This window comes from Chelmon rostratus, chromosome 8 (assembly GCF_017976325.1).
Source record: "Chelmon rostratus isolate fCheRos1 chromosome 8, fCheRos1.pri, whole genome shotgun sequence".
NCBI classification, from domain to species: Eukaryota; Metazoa; Chordata; class Actinopteri; order Chaetodontiformes; family Chaetodontidae; genus Chelmon; species Chelmon rostratus.
In genome coordinates this window covers 28015485-28040584 of record NC_055665.1, presented here as the reverse complement: position 1 = coordinate 28040584, position 25100 = coordinate 28015485, and the positions used below count along the sequence as shown (strand labels likewise).

Below are 25100 nucleotides of genomic sequence, written 5' to 3'. Positions count from 1 at the left end.
CGTGTGAGGACATTGTTTTTGGTAAAAAAGAACAGAGACCAAAAATAAAAAGAAAGTAATGTACTGGAAAGAAGAGAGATTTATTTATCAGTTAAGTCATGTTTCGTAAATGTTAGTAGAACTGCTACAGATGTTAGTTGGGTAATATAGTGTAACGGCCCTGGTGAGCTCAGACTCAGGTGCAGAGAAAAACACAGGAGGCAGAGTGAAGTTCAAACAAAAATCACTGTCTATATATGATCAAAAAAAAAGGCAAATGCAAGGAGTCCACAAAGGCAAACAAAACAGACATGAAAAAGGCAAAATCATCTTCAAAATAATTAACAGGGAAAGTTCAACCAACCCTTGAGGCCAAACACAGCAAAAGCATGAGGTGAAGTCACAGGGAACAAAGACAATCTGGCAGAGACATGTGGAGCTGGTGGGGGTACCTGTAGTAATGTTCCTGGACAGTTAATTGTATGAGAGAAAATTGTTTGTTTAAGGGGTGTTTAAGGAACCCTCTGAAGTAATGTGTTTTGGATTTTCTTTGGTAATTGTTGTGAGGAATGGGGGGTGTAGTAGGTGAATTTCAGACAGCAATGGTACCTTGAAGGCATCAGTACAGATACTTCAAGTTATGGGATATTAGTGAAGAGACAAGTGAAGGACGAAGTGTTTCGTTTGTGTTGACAGCTGTACTGACGATGTATCGAGAGGAGTACATTAAAAGCATCTGAGTTATCTCAGTGTCCTTCTCTGTTTGATGTCAAGCACAATACAAGTACAGAACTAAACCACTGGAGTAAGCCTTTATTATCACTGACAAACACAAAAGTGATCAGTGAATAAAGAAGACATTCCTTTTTTGCTTTTAGGATTATTGCATTGTCTCGAAGTAAGTAAATAAGTAAAGCGTTCTACTTACTGTACACAAAATGAGGTACGGCCAGCGATTGTGTACAGTTTCATTTAAAACGTACAGTTTTGAAGACCGCAGTCAGTTGTCAGTGCAGAGTGTATTCCTTACAGCACTTCTGTGTAGGTCGGATAATCACTTGGATGATTTGATTGCTGATGATATCAAGCCTGAATTGCACTTGTAGCCACTAAAGTGAAGCTGAAATTGAAGTCATAAAAGACTTCTACAATAATTGTAATCTGGATGTACTCTCCTGATTGGGACCCAACAGTTACTGACTGTAAATTGCACGCTGCAGTGCTTTCGGAGTGTCTGTCTTGTTATTGTACTGTAGATAATTCTGTTGCTTATCAGTGCTGCTGTCCTCAGACTTACATTCAAGATGTTCAAAATGGCAAATGGCACCACAATGTCTGCATGGGGCACTAGCATTATGAGTGTGCGAGTAATTAAAGTGTGCTGGGGTGCAGTGACGCTCACATTAGGGTTGTCTTGGTTACACACCGTCTTGTGGCTGCGGAGGAGCACTGAATGGTCCTCAGCATTTCTGTAAGGTCATCAGATCCCAGCAGCTCTGCCACATCCCCGCTGCCATGACTCAACACTCAACACGAAGCCGTAACCTTTGTCTGAGCACGCTTACACCGGCCTTCCTGTCAGCCAATCACAATCATCCTGCTCCAGCAAGGTGGAGGGTACATTTTGTGTGATCATTTATGAAACCTTTGTGAACATGACTTTGTCTTTGTCTTTAATTATGCGCATAAAAACAATGTTATCATGCTGATGTTAAGCAGGTTACCATGTTCACCCTCTTAGGTTACAGTGTTAGCATGCCAACATTTTCAAGTCAGGGAATCACTGAAGTCGTTGTGGTTCATCCTCTCAGGACCATGAATATGTGTACAAGATTTCATGTCAATCTAATAGTTTCACTGCAATCTAAACCAAAGTGGTGCACTGACCAACCAACCAAGAGACTAAAAAATGCCATCCATAGAGCGATGGCTTTAACACTGCTGATAGCTGACTGATCACACCTGATGCTTCATATAGACAATACACTGGAAATAAGCATTATGCCATTTGCATTAAGAAATGACCAACACATTAACATTAAAATATTAAAATCATGAAAATGAAATAATAATATGAAATACTAACAGTATAATAATTGGGTCAGTTAAGAACATTGTTTCTAAAAATGTTTGTATTCTATGTCTTCTTTCAAGCCAGGTTATACTTAACCTAAACCTAAACCTAAAATTCGGTTGGCTGCCCTCTGCAGTAGCTGTTTCAGATGGTCACCACCACTGATGGGCTGTTCCACACATTCAGTTACTCCGTCCTTTGTACATCCAATGCAGAATCATTAAGAACAGGTAAGCTAATACACTATGTGCGGTGTTACAGTTTATACATATAGTTTGATATCGTTATCTGACTTATTTGTCCTTAAATCTGAGAATTCAGTCTTTGGAAATATATTAGGACAATGTTTTACATGTCCCAACTCCACCGATTGTCCATATCAAAGTCTGTTTACAGGTCTTGGGCAACATTACTGCATATGTGAAAAAACAAATAAAGCCTTTTGTCGCTCCAGAAGAAGCTGGATGAAGTCTGATTAAACACTGGTTGAGGCTAAAACCTACAAGTGTGAAAACAAAGAATACAAGTGGGAGTGAGTCGTTAGACAGAAGTGAGCTTCTCAGACCTCTGTAGCTCACTCCTGCAGCAGGCTCACAGCTGAACCTCTGAGTTTAACTGTCAGTGACTGAGCTGCATATGCTTTCTGACGCACTGCATGTTATTTTATTATTACTATCATTGCTGTGCATCCCTCTCTCTTTCTTTCTCTCAGAGCCTGGTTCTGCTTCAGGTTTCTGCCTGTTAAAAAGGAAGCTTTTCCTCACCACTGTCTTTAAGATTAAGACCATGGTCCTGAGACAACTTCTGTTGTAAATTGGCGATATTTAAATAAAATCGAATTGAAAGACAATCTGGCAGAGACATGTGGAGCTGGTGGGGGTATATACACACAGGGAGGGGAAGGAGGGGAATCAGGGGCAGGTGAGTAGTGGCCTCAGGTGGGGTTGATGAGAGGCGGGAAAACACAGGAAACTGAAATGACACAAGAGTAATAAAAATAAAACAGGAAACAACATGACAGGATCCAGAATGTTACATATAGACTATGAAAAGTGAAATGTCTTCTTATCAATGGGAGGAGGATATAAGGACTGTCAAAGAGAGAAAAAACACCATGGTTCATCTCTGAATACTTTCTGACTTTCCCCAAGCCAGTTGGTATGACACTGGCAAAAGCTCCAGGTTCTGGACTCAAATGCACGACTCAGACACTTCTCTCAAAACAAAAGGATCCTGGCCAATTTATTATTTATTTTAATTTTTTTTTAAAATATATAGTATATATTTTTACTATTATTTCTGGCAATGTTGAAACTCATGTATCATATTTAGAACAGGTATCAAACATTTCAGACTATAGCCAGCCCCAGTCTCCTCCCAGATGCTCCTACTTGTTTATTTCTCATTTTCTCTGAATAGTATGGTAGTTTAATGTCTGTTAGTTTCATGGTGTACTTGTGAATACATGGCAGCTCTTACATGCAGCTTCTGTCTTCTTTGTAGTTTCAAGAGCACGTCTGAAGACATCCATGTAACTCTGTTAGTCTTTTCCCCGGCTTTCAGAGTAGAGAAAGAATAGATATCTCTAGGGTAACGTGGAAGAAAAGGTCAGATAGAAATCGCCTGTCTGCTCTTCTCTCATTATGCAGGTAGGATAAAAGGAAGGTGAATCTGCTTTCCATATTCTCTTTTGCTGGGGTTGAACCCATGGTCTGTGCTCTTCTTCCATTTACTCTGGTACAAAGACTTGAACACACATCACCGGCGCTGCTATACCCTGCTGATGGGCAGATTGAGGAAGACAATAATTTCCTCTCTATGTCTGAGGAGAGGCAACAAAGGCTCTCTTCATTGTCGCCAAGAGTAAATGGGATCCTATTCACCTGATAGGTGCAGCTATCATGCCTCTTGATGGATGTTTGATGGGGTTGGTCAAGGGTGAAAAGGCTAAAGAAATTCTTTGATATTACCCTCACATCATATGGCAAATATCCTATTTCTGTGCACTTATCCTGAAACGTTTGTCCTAACATTATCAAAATGCTTTTAAAGGCAGGGAAATGGGTCGTCCACCACCACTTTCCTGCCAGCTGCCTCCTACTCTCCACTTTCACCCTCACATTATGTCTGCCCACACCTCGAGCCCACCTGAAGTCCCTCCTCAGCCACCCTGTATTTGATGCTTTCTCCGCACTAGCTCCCTGTAAGTCTCTGTTCCTCTAACAAGATACAACAGGCCTGTCAAAGCACATCTGTGGACTGAACGACCAGCTGTGGTGCACTGCCTTCCAGCCAGGGGTGCATCTCTTTGGTGTGCCAAAGGTGGGAATCTATTGCAGGGAGAGAAGAGCAGGTTTAATCAAAGCGGCCCTGGAGGAATTTCAGTCCAGTCTGTCGGCTAATGAGCGACTGAGCAAAAGCAGCTTGGAAACAAGGCATCAGTTTACTCAGATGATCTAAACCACTTTATTTGGAGGTAATCTCAAAACGGGTTCAACTTCTAAATGCATCTGTTTCTCTTCATTTCAGCCCAGAATAAAACTGAATGTGCAAATCTTAAAACACCGGCGTGGTGTTCCAGTGTGTACAGAGTTAACAATCTGTTCCTAATCTGAACAAAGTAGTTGTATGTAGTTCCCTGCCATTCACCATTTCTCAACCATGCTGTTGTTTCCATGTGGAGATGTCGTAGGAATTCATAACTGACAAAACATCTGTAATAACAGCGATGACATATCAACACTGTGTCTGGTGAGGTGGTTTTGTGAAAGGACAATGAATGGTGCTTATGTATGTTGTATTTACTTTAAATCATGTATACTTATTTTACATGTTTCTCACATTTCCAAAATGTCCTCTCCTGTTAGGTCTGAAGAAAAATATCTGGCTACTCAGTTGCTAAATGCTTGTAAGGTCAAGTAAGAGCACTGAGCTGTCAGGACATTTTGGAGTTGTGAATTAATGGACTGTTGCTCTATAGGCCCAATAGGCAGAATCCTTCCAAATGTATTTGCAGCAGGCTTGTGGAACACTGTGTCCAGCTCTCTTAATAAGTCCATAGATGCTCCACTACGTTCACTGGTCTCTAACTTTGTTGTTGTCCATTTGGTGTTGGGCAGGAAGTGCACACAAGGGTGCAAACTTAGTTTGAAAAGTGGTAGGGATACAATAGTAAGTGTGGGTTGTGGGGTCCTCCCCAGGAAAAAAACAGATTCAATAGCATTTTCTGCATTTCTACATGCTTGTCACATTCCCACCTACTACAAAGCAACACATTATGAGTGATTCATTCTACCAGGAAAGTGCTAAATATACAGCAGAAAAGCTGTCATGTGTAACCCATAAAGCTATTTAGATTAAAACACACAGAGTGATTACATCATCACATCATATGATATTCTGGTGAACACTGTTATAGTTGATGGTACCAGATTACTCTCACATATACTATACTTTGCTGACCCAAAGAGTACTAATCACATAAGATGAGATTAGATAAGATAAGATAGACTTTATTAATTGTTTCTAGTAATTATTATCTATTAATCTCTAGTATTGCAGTTGAAGCACAACATTTGTTACTGAATGCACTGTTGGCTTTAATTTGACCTGATGTGTAGTTCCTCTTGGCATTTTCCTGCATATCATAGAGGCTCAGAGCTGGAAGGCCCCCACAGTTCCAGCAGGCGTAGACCAGCAGTTTCAGATGTACATGGCTGAATGCTTTTTAGCTTCTTTTATTATTATTATTGCACTGTCAACAGATAATGTAATTAATGTCATCGATGAACATTGTCCACAAGAACACCACCAGTTACCGTCTACTCGTGGACGCGCAGCCGTTTGTTGTTGTTTGGCCAGCTGTTCCTCTCTCTGCCTCCGCGTCCTCCTTTCAACGAGCTCCTTGTCCGTGTACACTGGCTCAAAACGGTGAGGACGTCCATCGTAAACAAAGTCATCGTCCACCACCTCAGAGTCGGAAAAATATTCATCCATTTTGTGAAAAATAACAGTCGCAAACTACAGCTAAACTAGCCGACCGCGCTCGAAAATGACGTCATCCACGTCAGAAGTAGTTGTCTAGAGACGCTGGATGTTGATAACATGCCACCACGGGCTCAGAGGGGAATAGCACCAGCATATCATAACAAAATATTGGAATATGAACGAGTTTCGCCGCAGATTTTGCGTTTATAGAGGCTACGCACGGGTGCCCCAATTACTCACATTATACGGATATACGCGCCGCTCCTCTGGGGCTAATTTCTTCAAAACGACTCCAAATGCCACCAAAGTTGTCTGAGTGAGTAAATGGTCGTATTTAATGCTACAAATAAAGTCCAGGTTGTAAAAAACGAAAGTTATCCTTTAAATCAAAACTCTACCAGTAACGTGATCACTGTCTGCAATTCAGTGTGAGAGTGGGCCCACTTCATTTATACGAAGGTGTTGCATGAGCTGTTCCATCAAATCAATTTGAAATAAGCACAATGGTGACCCGACGGTATACACCAGGGTGGAAGGCTAATCAAGTCGACCTAATGTTACAATTTCAGATGCTAGAGAGCAACCGTGCATTTTTTGTTGGATTTAAAAAAAAGGTTGGGGGATTTCAAAAGTGGGGGGCACAGTCTTTCCTGTCCCTAGTAGATGTTACACACAAGAACGCAAAGAGGATTTATCAGAGCTTTTTCACTGAAATGCGTGTTCGAGTGCTGCCACTAATGGAGTGCTGGGAATGACCCAGTCAGGTTTTAGTGTGTTGTTCAGGACAGTTCAACACACACTGATCGCTGCCATTTGTGAGATGGAACATGAGACCTTCTGGCACCAGAACGGACCCCTGCAACTGCTTCCCTGCCAACAGAGTTAGTGTTCTATCTAGGGGCAGCTAAAAATAAGACAGCACTGGCAGATAACACTGAAGCTCATCTTTTGAAGGAGATGAATTATTTTTGTTTGTCTCTCAGGAGTGTGTCATGGGGAAGGTGGTGTGCAACTGGACACATCTGCTTCCCGACAGCAGTGAGCATATAGCTTCAACCCCTGGATGCTCATTCAGGGCTCTCATGCTGTTTGGCCAGACTTTAAAGCAGGTGTGCATGTATGCACATACTTTCATACATGTGCAGACAAACTCACATACACACACACACAGACTGCCCGAGTGCTCTAAAACAGCTGGTGTCAGGTGTCTTGTGATATGTACAGAATACTTTTATATGAGCCTTATGCATGTTGTGATTATGCAGACATAACCTCAGGCCCAGGCATGCACACACACACACACACACACACACACACACACACACACACACACACACACAGCAATTATATCATGTTCTCTCATGCTCAGTAAAAATAGCTCCAGAAGTGGCATCTGGTGGCCCTCAGTCCTTTTGCTTTCCTTCGTCATTAGCCCGGTGAGAGTGTTTCTGCACTAGCTCCTTATGTCTGACATGATGTGAAATACACCCGGGGGTTCTCTGTCCTTCTCTGCTGACCCATATACAGTGAGTTACCCACATTCACTTTCCCCCATCCAACAAATAGTCAAAGTCACCTTGGCCTGGCTGACAGCCAATCGCAGGCATAGTGGGGCGGGTCATCCCTTCGCTATAGTGGGATTTGTAAAGTAGCGACCAGGCAGATGGAGGGCGGACTGCTGCTATTCTGGTCCACAAAGATCACCCACTCCCATCAACCTGACTCTCAGATGCTCTAACACACTTTGCCAGTTATCCTGCTTACTTTTGATTTATTGTATTTTTCTCCACACTACATCACACTGACCATGTCATATTAAGACAGAGAGAGACAACAGGACCAAGAGTACTACTGCTGTCCTTAGATCAGTGCGGCATCAAGCTACACAGGCACGTCGGAAACGAGATGTTCTGCCTATCGAAATAAAAGCTTTGTAATTGTGCTTGTCGTCTATAGAGCTCCAATGTATGTGGCTAGACTTTCGTTTGAAGTTATAGAACCAGTATTAAACCTATAAAAACAGATCTCACTACTAACTGAAGAGGCTGCATGCATTTAGAAAGGGATCTGGAGCAATTTACATACAATACATGCCCCAAAATACTCCCCAGATAAGAACAATTCATAGCATTTATGGAACACACACATTTACATGTAGTCTGTCAGGAATTAGAATAATGAAATGTAATTATTTATTCTAGGTTTGGTTAATTATGGATCACTGCTAGAGCAGCTCTGTACAATGTATAATTTACTAAATTATCTTATAATGTAATATGTAATCCGTATGTAATAATGTGAACGTTAAATTTGAATCATTGTCATTATTTCGTGGTCCCAACAATAAATCATGTCTGCAGCTGCAGCTGTTCTCTCAACGTGCACGCGTTTGTCCAGCAGCCTCATAAACTCCGCGTGCTTTTCTTTTTCTGTCATTATTTCCGGTCACACCTCAGCCGGTCCTCTGCGCGCGGGCAGGTGTCGGTACTGGACTGACATGCTGCGTGTTTGTAGTGTTTTCCTGAGCCCCCACTGGCTCTCGCAGACCCTGGGTGACTTGGCGTGAAATGTGCTGGTAGTTGGCTCACTTCTGCAGACATGGAGCCTCCGGACTTCGAAGCTCTGAACTTCACGGTGCAGCAGACGGAGCCGGTGTACCCGCTGTGTGAGGCATGGAGAGACGGCTCGGAGGGCTCCGTGTTCCACCTCGCCAATATATTCCTCTTCTTTGGCTTCATGGGCGGCAGCGGCTTTTATGGACTCCTCTACCTGTTCACCTTCCTGACTCTGGGCTTCTTCTGCACCATAATATGGGCCTGGTCGGACCCCTGCACCACGGACTCTCTGCTGTGGGGGCTGGCTCTCTTCGGGGTCTGCTTCGGACAAGTCCTGCACGTCGCCTTCAGGCTGCGGAGCGTCTCTTTCGAGAAGGAATTCCAGGAACTTTACAACTGCATGTTCAAAAAACTTGGAGTGTCGCTCACACATTTTGGGAAGATAGTGGCCTGCTGTGACGGAGACATCCACAGTCTGGACACGGACCACTGCTTCGCCATAGAGGGAAAAACCGCGATTGATAAGCTGTCGGTGCTCCTGTCCGGCAGGTGAGGACCGCTCCTCTGACACTGTCTTACGCCAAACTGCATTTACAGATCTGCTAATTGCTTTGCTTAAGTCTATAATGTAAAACAAGAAAAGTTAAGTTAATACAGTATGACTTTTTGGCAAATCCTGTCAATTCGGCATTGACATTTGAAATTCAAACTTTAGATTTGAGGGTGTAGATTGACCAAAACATTGAAAAGTTCGTTTTATTGAAAGAAATACTCCTTTGTTGTACAAAAGAACTTATGACAATTTAGCCAAACTTATTTAGAGTAATTCATTTATTTTTCTTCTTATCTTTCTTATTACACAAGGCTGAAGGGGTGCGCACACACGCTCAGGATCAGAATAACACCAGCAGCTGAAATAAACACATTAGAAAGGTTATGGGGAGTTCAACACACTGAACTCAATTAAATGACACAGAGGGCGCAAGGAAGAGTCTATTGTCAGCCTCTCCATATACAATGTGCATTATACAAGGGAAGGGAATTGCATTTCTTAGGTGGTATGGTTTACACATTAAGATCAAATACAGTTAAAAATGCCATAAAACAAGTGCAGAGACAGCAAGTGCAAGAACGAAAATGTGCATTTTGCGCTGCAAAGTATTTTTGTTGTACCTAAGAACATTTGCTGTAGCTCCTCATGGCTTTGTTTCCACTCAGCAACACATCCAGATGACTGTGGGGGGGCTGTCTGTCCATACTGATGATGAAGTTGGTACCTATAGATCCAGCATGAAAGCATCATTGCCTAACACAACACCTGCTCACACTAAAGTGCATATACTGGTGCTGTAAGGGTCGAAACTTTAAGCTACACCCCAAACATGACAACTGATGTCACAGCAGGCCTTTACCCTGAGCTGCTAAAGGCAGGACTCCTGCTGTGATACAGTATCACTGATCAGCGCATGAGCAGCATATTCTGTGCTTTCCTGTATGATTTAGTGGTGACCCATTGGAAAGTGGATTAATAATATCAACTTTCCATCCATTCTTCTACAGAATCCGTGTGACAGTCAATGGAGAGTTTCTGCATTTCATCTACCCTTTCCAGTTTTTGGATTCACCTGAGTGGGACTCTCTCCGGCCATCAGAGGAGGGAGTATTCCAGGTTCAATTCTGACTCATGTGCATGTACAAAGAACATATCTGGCATCAGTAACTCACGAATGTCAAACAAGAGCGTTTTACTCAACTTGAAGTGGCAGGTCGATTAATATGAAGACACAATTCTCATCTTTTTAAACACCACCACAATAGATTTGAAATGAAACAAACAAGATGTGCTTTGACTGCAGACTTTTAGCTTTAATTTGAGGGTATTTACATCCAAATCAGGTGAACAGTGTAGGAATGACAGCACTTTGTATATGTGCCTCCCACTTTTTAAGGAACAAAAAGTAATGGGACACATCAATCAAACCTTCACTTTTTAATACTTGGTTGCAAAACCTTTACAGTCAACTACAGCCTGAAGTCTGGAACACATAGACATCACCAGACGCCTGGTTTCATCCCTGGTGATGCTCTGCCAGGCCTCTACTGCAACTGTCTTCAGTTCCTGCTGATTCTTGGGGCTTTTTCCTTTCAGTTTTGTCTTCAGCAAGTGAAATGCATGCTCAGTTGGATTCAGGTCAGGTGATTGACTTGACCATTGCATGACATTCCACTTCTTTGCCTTAAAAAACTCTTTGGTTGCTTTCGCAGTATGCTTCGGTTCATTGTCCATCTGCACTGTGATCGTGCACTGTGAATGAGTTCTGAAGTATTTGGCCATCCTGCTTCCTTTGTCAGTAGTCATATCATCAATGAATACAAGGGAACCAGTTCCACTGGCAGCCATATGAGCCCACGCCATGACACCATCACCACCAGGCTTAACTGATGAGGTGGTATGTTTTGGATCACGAGCAGTTCCTGTCCTTCTCCATACTCGTTGATCTTTGTCTCATCTGTCCATAGGACATTCTTCCAGAACTGTGAAGGCTTTTTTAGATGTTGTTTGACAAACTCTAATCTGGCCTAACTGTTTGTGAGGCTCACCGATGGTTTACATGTTGTGGTGAAGCCTCTGTTTTCACTCTGGTGAAGTCGTCTCTTGATTATTGACTTTGACACACATGCACCTACCTCGTGGAGAGTGTTCTTGTTCTGGCTAACTTTTGTGAAGGGGCTTTTCTTTACCAGGGCACGAATACTTCGGTCATCCACCACAGTTGTTTTCCGTGGTCTTCTGGGTCCTTTGGTGTTGCTGAGCTCACCGGTGTGTTCTTCCTTTTTAAGAATGTTCTATACATTTGATTTGGCCACACCTAATGTTTCTGCTATCTCTGATGGGTTTGATTAGATTTTTCAGCCTAATGATGGCTTGCTTCACTGAGAGTGACAGCTCTTTGGCTCTCATATTGAGAGTTGACAGCAACAGATTCCAAATGCAAACAGCACACTTGAAATGAACTCTTTTATCTGCTCCTTAATAACACACACCTGGCCATGGAACAGCTGAGCAGCCAATTGTCCCATTACTTTTTGTTCCTTAAAAAGTGGGAGGCACATATACAAAGTGCTGTCATTCCTACACTGTTCACCTGATTTGGATGTAAATACCCTCAAATTAAAGCTGAAAGTCTGCAGTCAAAGCACATCTTGTTTGTTTCATTTCAAATCTATTGTGGTGGTGTTTAAAAAGATGAGAATTGTGTCTTCATATTAATCGACCTGCCTGTATGTAACATTAATGACAGCTGCCTGCCATGAGCCACACTGTTTCACTGGCTGACATGTCCCTTCATTACCATGAATGTAGACACCAATTTATTTTGACTCAGTCCCACATACACCGTCCTGCTGCCCCAAATACTCAGTAGAGCACCAAATGTGGATTCATCTGCCACTGAAAATAATCCCCAACAAATGTATTGTTTCCTCTGGTTTCAGTGACATTTCATAGAAACTACAGTGGAAATATTGAACCCTTTTTAGAAATAAATTATATATTTATGCGTTGTTTTTAAAGATTTTCAGGAGGAACCAATGGGTTTGAGCTGTTTTGTAATTTAACTACGGAAGGCTGTTACATATACTGTAACCAGTTACCCCCCAACACTGAGTATTACTACTGTGAATTCTATATTCTTGAGCATGAAGAGAGCTCCTGAAGAATTATGATAGCAGTGGGCCCTGTCTCCAAACCTACCAGACTGTCCCCTTAGGGGATCAGTAAGGGCTGATCTTAAGAGTCCATGCATGTAACATCATTTAGCAACAAACTAGGTTATGAATATACAATTAATTTTGATGACTAATGAGTATTAGTATTTTTGTTCAGTGCTAAATTATTTGACTATTGAAAAAAAAAAAAAAAACGTCCCGGTAAGGACGCCTGGGATCTTTCTGTGTGCAGAGGATAGATAATGGATGTGATCAATTGTCTTACATTTTCCCTTGGGTTGAATTTAATCTCTTTTCATCCAAGGAGGATTTTAGTTTATCACAACTTGGTTCTCTGCTTCGTAGTTTTGTCCATCTGTTCCCAGATCTCAGCAATTACTTTGGTTGTGAGCAAAAAAAAAAAAAACTTGATCAATCCTTAAACTGACATGTACGAGAGGCAGCTTGTTTCCTTCCAGCGTAATCTCTTTATCATTTATTCTTTCACTTTTATTCTCCACAGGTGACCCTGCGTGCTGATAACCCCTGCCAATATGTAGCATGGAGGAGGAAGAAGCTCTATCTGCTTTTTGCTAAGCATCGCTACATAGCCAAGATCTTTGCCCTGGTTGTGCGCAATGACATTGCAGAGAAGCTGTACTCCCTTAATGACAAGGCTTTCAACAGGTCCAGGCACCGCTATGATCTCCGCTTACCAAGTTACTGTCACATGCCAGGGACCGAATTAGAAAAAACAGATGTCTTCCTGCAAGTGCCGGTGCAGGGTGAAAGGATGGCCTGAACACACACACGCAGTCATGTTTCCATCATTGTTGGAGACTCTACTGGAGACTTACGTTAATTTCCTGGAGACTTACCCCAACCCCTACCCTAACCTTAACCTAAACCTGACCTTACTCTAACCACACCCTTACCTTAACTCAAGTCTTTACCCTAAAAGTTAATGATTTACATTATGGGCTTGCGTTTTGTCCCCAAAAGGAAGAAGAATCCCCACAGTGTGACGGTGTAAACAGATTTATATCCCTGCAACATGAGTAGTACACATCCGCACACGCACACACAGCTGCGCTGGGGTCATGTGACAGATAGACAACCTAACATCCATTGGCTACTTTATGGTGGGTTCCTAACAGCGTTCATGTTGCTTATACTGTCAAAGGGCAGCTTTTAGACAGACCGTTTGAGATAGCATGTTGGCAGGTCTATAGAACTGGATCAACGTTGGTTTTAAAGGAAGAGTTCAACATTTTGGAGATACCTGAGCTTTTTGTTATTTGTTTAAAACACACATAGAAAAAACAGAAATTTGTGATTTTAGGGGAAATTAATGCTGAAACTATTTCTTGATAACAGTTAATCCATCTGCTCTGTATTTCTGTGTGCTGTCTCCGGCTATATGCCAGATACAGTCTATGAGCACAGTAGCTCTCTGTATAGGCACGATGATGCAAAACCTGCCAAAATCACTGCTAAAACATTTCAGGATGCTGTGCACAACAGGCCCTCAGTAATAGTGCTGAGCTAATGAGGCAAATGACGCATGCTGACAGAAAGAGATTATTTCCCGTACTCGGTTACTACAAAAGGAACAGCTGTGGAACTGTGAATACATTTTGGTTGAACATCGCAAATGCCCTGAAATGACTCATCCAATAAATTTCACCCAGTAAAATCTGAAACACCTCGAGGTGCTGTATCAGTAAATTATTTTCACGTCATTGGTGTGTGTGTGTGTTAGACAGCTCAAGCAGAGAAAGTTTCTCATACGCATGTTGTGGTCATGCTTTTCTTGCAGTGACAGGGATGCTACCTTGGAACACGGTACCCTCTTCTCCTTATACGTTATTTGCCAACTTACTCTCACAAGGACAGAGCTTATGTATATTTTCCAAAATGTTGAACTATCCCATTAAGCTTGTAGTGTGGTGTATCATTTGGTGACTCGGTATTAGTGTTGTACCCTGGTTTCTACCACTCGGCTCAACAGACCTTCCAGCTTGAACTTCAGTACAGTTCAACATATAACAGTGTGTTAACCCTGCCATTTTCCTATAATGTTGTCATTTTAAATGGGAATTTTCTTAATTGTCTTTAAAGTTTACAAAGCAGGACTGCTGTGGACTTCTCAGTTTTCCCTTGGTTTTCTGCCGTTGGTCTTTCTGTAAAGCTGAAAAGGTATCAGCATCTTCTGCCCTTACTGAAAGTTGCTATTCAGCACCTGACAGAAGCACACTGTCAAAACAACTGACAGAAAAACAACTATGACAACTGATATTGTAGTAGATATTTGTTTGACTCTGGTTTTCATTATATTCTGATGCAGCATAAAACTCCCTGCTTCATAGACAGCCATGTGTCCATTTTGGCGTTTTCTGTAAACTTTTCCACTTCTGTCTAATTGTCAGGATATATTCAAACATCACACAGTCACACAGGGCTTTGACTGAGGAGCTGATTCATCTTAAATCGTCGTGTACACGTCCACAGAAAAGCAGTGAATATTAGTGAGGAGAGTTTGTGAGTGTGTGTGTGTGTGTGTGGACATGATTTCTGGCTTGTAGATTGTGAAAAGCAGCTGCACTTATCAACATTGCTTATAGAGGAGCATTCATTTAGGCTTCGGTTAAAGGTTCTTACTTGGATGTATATGTACATTATGAATGTAGAAAGCAAAATAAACAGGTGGCTGCAGATGTTTGATTAGGTATTATGTATCACTGACAGAAAAGATTAGAGCTTATTGTGAATGTAAATGTGTATGTGAATAGGCTGATTGTGTCTATATTGTACTGTAAAAATAAATTCTATTTCATTTCACTGTGTAGATTTTTGCTAGTTTGACTGTCAGCACCAGAAGCAGATCTCACTTCTGTGTCATATACAGCTAATAGACCTCGACAGATTGTTCTTGACAACAGTAGTCTTAAACAATAATTTGAACTCAAGGTTCAAATGGGGGGGGGCTTTCAACCACTGGATGGATTTTGGAGATGGATGGTTTATCTTGTCAGAATAATATACATTCATGAAACCCTTATAGCATTGTTTAGATTTTTGGAAACTGTTTGGTTTACATACAAAATAACAAAATATTTATTGGAAAAAAAATACATTTGGATTTAGGTTGTTTTTTGGTCTGTTTAAAATTTCTTTTTCTCATACAAATATCTGATAAGTCAGTAAATGTATCTAAAGAGGAGGGGCTGTACATCATGAAGGAGCTTGATGTCATTGACGGGAAATAACTGATATTTATTCCAAGTTACAAAAAATACTTTCTGCCCGGAAAAGGCTTTACTTTTACTTTACTTTTTAAGCCTTTACAGAGGGGAGGGGGCTGATTTCCGGTCCGGACACTTATTCCCTCAGAGCAGATGACGGGGTTAATCGGCGCTCTGTCGCCCCCTGTCGGAGCTCTCGGCCTCTGCAGAAGCGCGGCTCTGGTCTTCTTGCCCATTTTAGTCTCCGCTCGCGGTGCGGACCGTGTGGTCTGTGTGGTGTGTGCGCGCGGTGCGTGCCGTCAGTGTGGGGGTCCAGCCTGCTCTCAGCAGACGTGTCTCCGGTGTTTCTCCTGCCCTGCCGCACGGACTGCTGCCGTCCACCTGCTGCTGGAGCGTAAGTAACCACGCGTTTTCTTCTCCGCACTTTGCCGAGCAGTTACAAAGTTGGACCCGGGAGAAATTCCTCAGTGAGGAGGCTGCATGTGTGTCCCCACTTCTATTTTTACATTTGTGCCGTCCCACTGCTGGACTCCTCAACCACAGCGGCTGACAGCACGGACCAATATTATGTCGAGGGAAAAGCTGCTCTGTTTTGTTTTCAGCTTAATTGGACTTTTATTGTGGGGGGGCATGAAGGCCTTGTTCAAACACTGATCTCAGAGCAGATGAGGCAGTATCCTGTCCAGGCCTGCTGTCGCATTATGTACGTGACACTTCTCATGAACTGAAAAACAAAGCCCATATGTTCTGTTTCTGTATCTGCAAACAAGGAAACCAAACACAGAAGATTAAAACGGCATAAAAATGGCAAAAGTAAAATAAAATAATAAAGAAAAACAACATGTTCTGTTCTAAACAGAGCGGTTGTCCAGAGAGTGAAACCTGAGATGCTCTCAACTTTAAATCTTCAGCAGTGTTTCCTTTGATTGCAAATATCAACATTTCCCTCCAACATTTTCAGTTCTTTGGCTTTCCACATGCAGCTGTATCTGTGGAGGAGACTGGTACAGCTGTTCCATGTGGAACAGGCCAGCTGGGTCTATGTGTCATGACACCAAACAGCTTTCCATGACTGAATCTCACCAACTCCGCAGCTCCTCTCAGCTCTGCCTAGAGGAGCAGCAGGAGGAAGCAGACTGTTACCACATTCATTCAGTGTCTGGCTGGTAAAAACTGGTCCCGTCAGCCTCGTGGTTGTAATATGAGCTGGAGATAGTGGACATTTCTGAGCTCTGCAGTGTTTCAACCCAGCAAGAAGAGAGTGTCACCAAACGGGTGCAACATCTGCTGGCATCTGCAGCTTCATAAAGACGAAGTGTAGGTCTAATTCAGTCCATTCAGCTAATTCAAATGAAGCTATACACTGTTTTTTGTATCTGCTTTTACCTGTTCACACACACACACACACACACAAATGAATGCTGGATGTGTGAATATGCAACTGTTGCCAGCGTGTTTACATAATAACTTCAGGTGACCATGTGTCACACCGTCCTAACTGATGGGTGCAGGTTCCATTCCTGCATGGCCCCCCTCCTACCCCGCCTTTGCGTCACTGTCTTAATAAAGCTGAAATGTGAAAGCCGCTGTTCTTAAAAATCTAATTGTAACTGATAAACATGTACAAGAAACAAACCAAAAAAACAGAAGCTACTTTACAAAATGAGCAGAAAACCACCCTCCATTCACATTTTCTCCCACCTTGTTCTAGTCTCGAAGGTGACCCTGCTGCAGGATGTCCTCCACCCCAGAGCTGCCCCCCCTCCTCCTCGCCACGCTGCCCTCCTTCCCCTCGGCCACTCCGGCAGTCCTGGCCGCGGAGCCCAACGCCACCTCATGCCAGGAGTGGGAGCAGACCCACCACCTCCTCTTCCATCTGGGGAACCTGTCCCTGCTGCTGGGCCTGGTCATCCCCACCACGCTGGGCCTGCACATGATCCTGCTGCGCCTGCTCCTGATGACAGGTCTGTACACAGCGCCACCTGCTGATGGCATTCCTGTGTGACAGTACTGTAGCTGGGATTATCAGAGAACGCTAAATTTATCACAGCCTCAGCAGATCGTTACTCTTATCAGACGCGTCCTGCGTGTCAGAGCGTCTGTGAGTTATTACCACAGCTCGTTGAGGATTCGGGGACATTTGGATGTTTTTAAAAGCTGTCAGGCACAAAGAGGGATCTCTTCAACAGAGCCGAGGCCATAAAAGGCTCTGACAATAACAAATAAAAGAAGGGGAGAATGGCGGATGGAAAAACCACTTCCAACATGTTTATCTTCTGCTTGGAAGGAGAGTGGGGACAGGAAGTAGCAGGATTCATGGGTAATGTGGTTGCAGTTTTGACAGCTCATTTATTTAGATTTCCCTCTTGCACAAACCAGTCTCAGAGGGTTTTCCACATTATTATTGTAATGAATAGCTGAATCTGAGTATTTTTAGAGCCAGTATGTTTAACTTTTACAGATTTAAGGTCAATAACACGACAAAACCCTGATCCCAAAATGCTAGGATGGTGTGTAAAACATAAATACAGCAGAATGTGACCGTTTGTGAATCTTAATACACTCAATGGAAAACAATACAAAGACAGTATATTTAGTGTTTTACTTCATCAGCTTCATTGAGTTTTGTAAATATCTGATTATTCTGAATCTGATGCCTTTTAATATGCACCCTTTATCGTAAAGAGTAACACATCTTGATGATGTCTCAATGATTTACACATTTTCATCTCTAATCACAGTGATGTTGAGTTTTCTCTTGTTGCTTCTAAGAAATCGTGAAATGTGGTTTCATGTCAATGTTCCATGCCGGATTGCATCTTTATTTTTTGTTTTGATCATCCATATTTTCAGTTTTGTGTTCTATATTAGGCCGAGCAAGCCATAATAACCCACAGAGCAGTGCATGAGCTCCTGGTCTACAGCCACTGTGTGAAACAGCACATGATGCAGTCAGAAATCTGAAGCTTGGACTTTGAATCGAGCGTTAACATTCAGTGACTGTGAATGCACTTTGTTGCGTGTGCTCAAACCCGACAGGATGCGGCCTCTTCACTGCATGGGCGACTCTGTACAGATGCAACCTGGACGTGATGGTTTGGAACGTGGTATTTCTGGTGGTGAATTTCATGCACTTGTTTTTCCTCCTGTACAAGCGCAGGCCGGTGAGTTGCACGTCCGCATTCAAGCAGTTGCTTTACATAGATATTCTTTTTTGTGCAATACTTTTTCATTACTACTGTTTACTATTTTGTTATTTTATTATTATGTATATAATCTTCATACTTCATATTTCAGAATTTTTCACTTATTTCACTGTGTGTAATGCTGCTGCTGCACTGCAATTTCCCAGCTTGGGATAAATAAAGTATATCTATCTATCTATCTATCTATCTATCTATCTATGTATGTATCTATCTATGTATCTATCTATCTATCTATCTATCTATCTATCTATCTATGTATCTATGTATCTATGTATCTATCTATCTATGTATCTATCTATCTATCTATCTATCTATCTATCTATTCAGGCCACACAAGCGTTTCACTAGATTGAGATCGTGGATCCTGGTGTTGGGGGAGCAGGGTTTTTATTTATGCTCATGCGCAGTGTTGAGGTTTTCATCGCTGTCTCAGGCAGGAAGCAGCATATCCTCCAGGGTTCGGCCTGCTTTATGGTAACTACATGCAGATAGAACCCACGGGTCCCACCGGGGGAATTTGTATAAGTAAGGGGACCTTGATGAGCTGATAGAATCAGACCAGGACTTTTCATAATGAGACAGGAGACCTGTCCTCCTCCGCAGCTGCTCCCTTACCGACTCACCAACTCTTTGAGTGTTTTCAGGTAGACCACAGCGGCAGTACTGACGGCTGTGTCTCCGCTCTCGCAGATCAAGATCGACAGGGAGCTGCGGTCGGTCTACAAGCGGATGTTTGAGCCCCTCCATGTGCAGGAGGCCCTGTTTCAGAGGCTCACAGGACAGTTCTGCACCATCCAGACGCTGAAGAAAGGCCAGCCCTATGCTGCCGAGGACAAGACCTCTGTGGACGAACGCCTCAGCATTCTCCTCAAAGGAAAGTATGTTGAAGCTGTTCTTGTGTTTTCATTCACCTTCTATATGATGGAAATCTTTCACTTATGGATTCATATCATAGAAAAGACAAATACAGTGCCGTCTGTCTGTGACTCAAACCCAACTGGAATGGATTCCATGTAAAGTTTGAAAAGGAAGTGTGCTTGAAATTATGGCTGATATTAATATTATGGTTTGTTTCATGAAGCGTATCTTCAGAATGAATAGTTCCTCAGAGCAGCATATTCTAATGCTGTCTGCTTTTTCATGACTGATTAATATTATGGTTTTGTCTGAAAGGACTAGTCAGTTAACCAGTGACAGAATCCACAGAATCTGAACTGTCAGCAGGTCTGATAATCATTTAACTGTTTCATCGATTATCAGTCAAAAATGCCAAACAGTCTGTTGTTCTCCAATGGAAGGGTTTCTTTAATCACCACATATTTGTTTTTGTCTGCTTTTGGTCACTTAAAACTGAACATCCACGACTGTCTAATGAGGTTCTTGATTGCTGGAGCAACAATCTGAAGACCTCACCTTGGTCTTTGAGAAGCGATGGATTAAGTTGTCCTAAGAGTCCTGTTGTTGTTATTTAGGCTTTATGTTGAGAGACTGTAGGGCATTTGGAGTGAATTTTAGAGTAAATTTTGATTTTTTTAAAAATAATCTTGAGAGTTAATGTGGGACTCTAGAGGGAACTTTAGAGAGTGAACTTTTTACACTTTTTAAATAGTTTTGAGAGTAAATTTGCCTAGTTTTGAGTAATTCTGAACAATAATTGGGGACTGATCTAGTAGCCATTAGAGGGGCCGTGCCTTCAAGGGACTTCCTCCTTTGGCTTCACTAATCAAGTGGCTGCCACTTATTTTAACACAAAATTTAATTTGATTTAAAGATGTGACTTTGAAGTTTCTCTGTGACAGGATGAAGGTATCATACCGAGGCCATTTCCTCCACAACATCTACACCAATTCATTCATTGACTCTCCAGAGTTCAGGTCCACTGAGATGCACAGAGGAGAGAAGTTCCAGGTAATTACAAATTGGACAAAGCACATTCGTGCAGTAATTTGCCTCAAAGATAAAACATTTTTAAGGTTAAATAAATAAAATATGAACACAGACTGATCTGTCTTGTCATCTACATTTAGCCTTAATGTCTGCAGTGGTAAAATGAATAAAATCGAAATAAAAACTAAAAATCATGCCATACTAATTTCCTGAAAAACAAATGTTGTTGCGTTTGATTAACAGGTGACCATCATGGCAGAGGAGAACTGTAAGTTTCTGTGTTGGTCTCGAGAGAGGCTCACCTACTTCCTGGAGTCAGATACTTTCCTCAATGAGGTGTTCAGGTACCTCATTGGCAAAGACATCACAAACAAACTGTACTCTCTGAACGACCCCACGCTCAGCGACAAGGTGGGTCCAGCTCTGCTGTGAGAGGTCTTAATACATCAGCGTCGCTGTTTGACAGCTACAGCAAGGATTATTGTTGTGCTGACGGTGTAGATGATGATGATGTCGGTGGTTGATGTGTCTCAGGCTGTGAAGAAGATGGACCGTCAGCCCAGCCTCTGTTCTCAGCTGTCTATGATGCAGATGAGGAACAGCATGGCAAGCACCAGCGACACTGATGATGTCCTTAACCAGATCCTACGAGGAGGATCAGCTGGATCATCACTCCGTAAGTCACGTCATCACCCAACAAGATGTTTGAATGTGTTTCTAGGTTACTGTAACCATGAGTGTTACAGCAGAGCACCAGTTTATGGGAGATTATTCCAATTTGATTTCCTGCATCCAAACCCTAACCTCAAAGTTCTCAGATGTGTTTACAGTAATAAAAGTGGACTTTTACAGATATTACAGTCAGCACAATATGTTGAGAATTTCACATTTCTTTCTGATGATGTGATAAATGTGGCTATTACCTTTAAGGTTCAATTTATTGATCCATAAAAACACTGGAATTACATCCTAATTAACCAAAGCTGATTTCTAAACTGCAGGAAATGAAACATATAGGTCTACATTAGAAACAGGCCTTTTCCCCTTATTTCTCCTGTCCCCTGGTTGGTGCAACCTTAAAACTTAACTTAAAACCTCCTTCGCTTTCCTCGGCAGCTTTTAACGTGATGGATCTGCGGGAAGTGTTAGTTTCAGTGATGACTCTATAACAGTGTTTGAAAAAACTGTCAAACAAATAAGCAGATGAGAAGGGTCTGTGTGTTAAAAAGAAATCTGAGAGCAGCAGAGGGGGAGGTATAGCGTGACCCTGTTGCTGTTGCAGTGCAGCCAGTTTTATTCCCCTTTTAGTTTTTTGCCTTCTTGGGGACCATCCTTTATTTGTTCGTGCTGAACATGCCAGAATAGCCATTATTTGATTACAAGCTTTTATTTTTGAACTTCCTGATATTGATTTACTGTATGTTACTTGAAAACAAGCAAAAGTGATGGAATATAAGTGAGCAGTCCTGGAGAAGTGTGACCGGTGTTTCCTGAGTTGATGAAGTGTATGCTTGCACCTTATGGAGGCGTTTTGATCTTAATCTTTACCTGCATTAAAGATTTGTTCTTAGAATTGTTATTTTCTTGGAATTGTTACCCAACTTCACTGTTGGCTGAATGCCTGAGAAAAGGCAGGGTCATTATACTCATCAGTAAAATATATATTATTTATAAATATTGTGCTATCAATGGCAGCAACACAAATGAGTGAAGCCACCAATAACTCTAGCCTGTTAATATGGTGCATTTGTATTGGGTTAGCTGAGGGTTTGCTCCTCACATAACCTGTGCTGAGCCACTACAGGTTAAATGGCATAATGATGTTCATTTGCTAAACCAAAGCTCACTTTACCACAGTTACAGTTTTTCAAGTGCATTTATTACATTTTCTAAACTATAACGTTGTTTTTACCTAACTGCTTTAACGCCCTTCAGAGTGGAACATCTGTGTGTTTTGTCAGCTGGTGTTTGACATCAAAGCACAGGACTGAACTGAAATGACTGATCATCAGAAAGCACATGTGCACATATCTGACAGGCTGCATGCTTTTTTTCAAACTTGTGTCTGTTTTTTGCTGATATTCTTCCTCCTGTCCCTCCTCCAGCTGTGACTACTCACTCAGATTGAGCCATTCCCTGAATTAGGCTGTAAGACCACCTCTTTTATTTCACCCTACCATCACTACCTCAACCCCAACCAAGACTGACTGTCCTGATTATATTTTCAGTTCACTCTGTAACCAAAGCATTCTTTCCTCAAACTGGTTCTGGAACATGCAACCTTCAAAGCCTGTTCTAAAGGGGTGCCCCTCTAACACGCTTGGTCTTTTTAACTTCTGATATCTTTGCTTCATTGATAATCGTTTCACTCACACCAGATTGAAGAGCAGTGTTTCCCTGTCCTGTCTGGTTTAAAGTGACACTAACACCCCCATTAGTCAGAGTCACTAATGGGTGTGTTTGGGCGTGGTCAGAGGAGTGCTTTCACCTGTGGCCCTACCCAGTGAACCTGATGATGTCACAGGTTCCTGGTGTACATTTGAACAACACAGCAAGGTGAGATGTTAAACCACTGGAGGTCAGCAGAAACAAAATCTTTCATTGAAAAAAAGCCTAAAGCCATGCTAGTGGTTCGCAGATACTTTAATCAGAGCTCATACACATTATCAGTGTAACGTAAAATGAACTGTCAGACAGCTCTGTAACCTCTGATACGAAGGGAAGAATCATTTCAGTAATTATTTCAAAGGGACACTGAATCTGTGAAAACAGGAGCTTTGTCATGTGTGAGAGCACTGATGACATCATAGTGATGTCATCAGGATTGTCTCATCTCAGACACAACATGTTCAACAAAATGTTAAACAGATGTAACAGAAACTCTGTGTCACAAACTAGAAAAGTGGAGTTTGAGGATGTGAACATGTACCAGGTCAGGAGGTCCAACAAATGAGAAGTTAAGTTGCAGCATTCAGCCTCTTGCCAGTCCTCTAACTTCATGGAACACTAAATTGCTGAAGTAGCCCATTAAACTATCTACATGTACATAGACCTGAATGTATGCAGTAAGGTATTTTTAAGTAAAGGGATTTCTATCTCGTGTTGTTAAAGCTGTCTCAAGAAGCTTTTTAACGTGACATTATTACAGTTTCTTGAAAAAACTGAGTCACAAAATACTCTAATTCCAATTTATCACAGACTATCTGCTCTTGGTATCTTTTACCTAATAATATCCACCTCTTCCTTCAACAGCCTGTATTTGTTGAACTTAAGCAATATCACTCATGCATATTCTCCAAACCAGAGTGTGTATCACATGCATTAGGATGAGACACTCCATGAAACCAAATATTTGTATCTGTTCTGGCCTCAGTACAGACTAAAAGCACCTGGAGTGGAGTGTTGCTCTTCACAATGCTTTTAGTGGAGAAGAGCATCCCTATTTCTATTCTGCAGGAGGGCTCTTAGATTTGTAACGCAGCAGCTGTCGGTGGTAATGGAAACACATTCCCAGGTCTTTTTCTGGTTTCACACTATCTGTTCATCCACTTGTCTTGTGTTGGGGTGTGGGGGTTTATGGACGCACATTTGATAATAACCTCCTCTAGTGTGAATTGTTTGCATGTGACCACTTCTGTTGGTTGTTGAGCCACAATGATCCATTTATTCATCTCTAAGTGCCTATGAACAAAAATACATTTCAAGTTATATAATGAAAACACATAATTGATTCAGCTGTAATATATATATATATATATTTTTTTTTTTTCAGAAAAATCACCTGGCACCAAGCCTTCCTCAAAAATGAAGCCCATCGAAGAAGGCATGGAGGATGACGTTTTCGAAGAAACTCCCTCCAAGTCTCACTGTGTGCCCAGCACTTCCACTAAGGAAGTATAGAAAGCAGGGAACAATAGATCAAATGCATATTACTAAGTCTGTTTAACAACATAACGACGAGAGCCTGAGTGATACACCTTGATCACATGATCAGCCACGTCCACAGGCAATCACAGTCACACACATATACACATATACACATCTATTTATCCATCTATCTATATCTATATATATATATTCTCCACCAAGTATTAATAATTGTTTTTTTATTCATGTGCCATCCCACTTCCTTGCATATGGCTTTTTGTGGATTGGAGTGTTATGATTTTTTTTTATCTCTGTAGTTTTATTGAGTTAATGAATCTGTTTCTTTGGCGAGAATATTTTATTCAGTCATGTATTCTAGTGCACTTTGTGTGTTTAATAAACATTTGCAGTAAATTGTCTTGTCCTGTTTGTGTTTGGTGGATGTTAAAGCTTTAGATTCAGTTATTATTGTGATTTCACATTTGTACCCCATTAAATATATGTGATCAGCTATCTCACTCTGTTGTTTGCTGGGTTAGTGTTACCTTTGAGTTAGAACTGAATGGTCGAGGTCAGGCTCAGGTTGTGATGC

The 25100-nt window shown here is 41.8% G+C and overlaps 2 protein-coding genes across 2 annotated transcripts; both read left to right on the top strand.

The window, feature by feature from the left end:
* The first annotated feature begins 8638 nt into the window (after positions 1-8638).
* On the top strand, positions 8639-13105 carry popdc3 (popeye domain containing 3). The gene is made up of 3 exons (XM_041943347.1): positions 8639-9144; positions 10156-10264; positions 12827-13105. Exons 1-3 carry the CDS (start codon positions 8639-8641, stop codon positions 13103-13105), a joined length of 894 nt encoding a protein of 297 aa, XP_041799281.1.
* A 2704-nt stretch (positions 13106-15809) lies between these two features.
* bves (blood vessel epicardial substance) lies at positions 15810-24883 on the top strand. The gene is made up of 8 exons (XM_041943228.1): positions 15810-15942; positions 17260-17512; positions 18588-18712; positions 19445-19632; positions 20554-20662; positions 20885-21052; positions 21176-21317; positions 24414-24883. Exons 2-8 carry the CDS (start codon positions 17284-17286, stop codon positions 24539-24541), a joined length of 1089 nt encoding a protein of 362 aa, XP_041799162.1. The 5' UTR covers positions 15810-15942; positions 17260-17283; the 3' UTR covers positions 24542-24883.
* The last annotated feature ends 217 nt before the right edge of the window (positions 24884-25100 follow it).

What these genes read in the sequence shown, in the direction of transcription:
- bves (XM_041943228.1), top strand. Translation starts at nt 17,284, where the DNA reads ATGTCCTCCACCCCAGAGCTGCCCCCCCTCCTCCTCGCCACGCTGCCC. An exon ending in GCGCCTGCTCCTGATGACAG is followed by an intron (nt 17,513 to 18,587) that starts GTCTGTACACAG and finishes CAAACCCGACAG; the next exon opens with GATGCGGCCTCTTCACTGCA. An exon ending in TCCTGTACAAGCGCAGGCCG is followed by an intron (nt 18,713 to 19,444) that starts GTGAGTTGCACG and finishes CCGCTCTCGCAG; the next exon opens with ATCAAGATCGACAGGGAGCT.
- popdc3 (XM_041943347.1), top strand. Translation starts at nt 8,639, where the DNA reads ATGGAGCCTCCGGACTTCGAAGCTCTGAACTTCACGGTGCAGCAGACG. An exon ending in TCGGTGCTCCTGTCCGGCAG is followed by an intron (nt 9,145 to 10,155) that starts GTGAGGACCGCT and finishes ATTCTTCTACAG; the next exon opens with AATCCGTGTGACAGTCAATG. An exon ending in CAGAGGAGGGAGTATTCCAG is followed by an intron (nt 10,265 to 12,826) that starts GTTCAATTCTGA and finishes TATTCTCCACAG; the next exon opens with GTGACCCTGCGTGCTGATAA.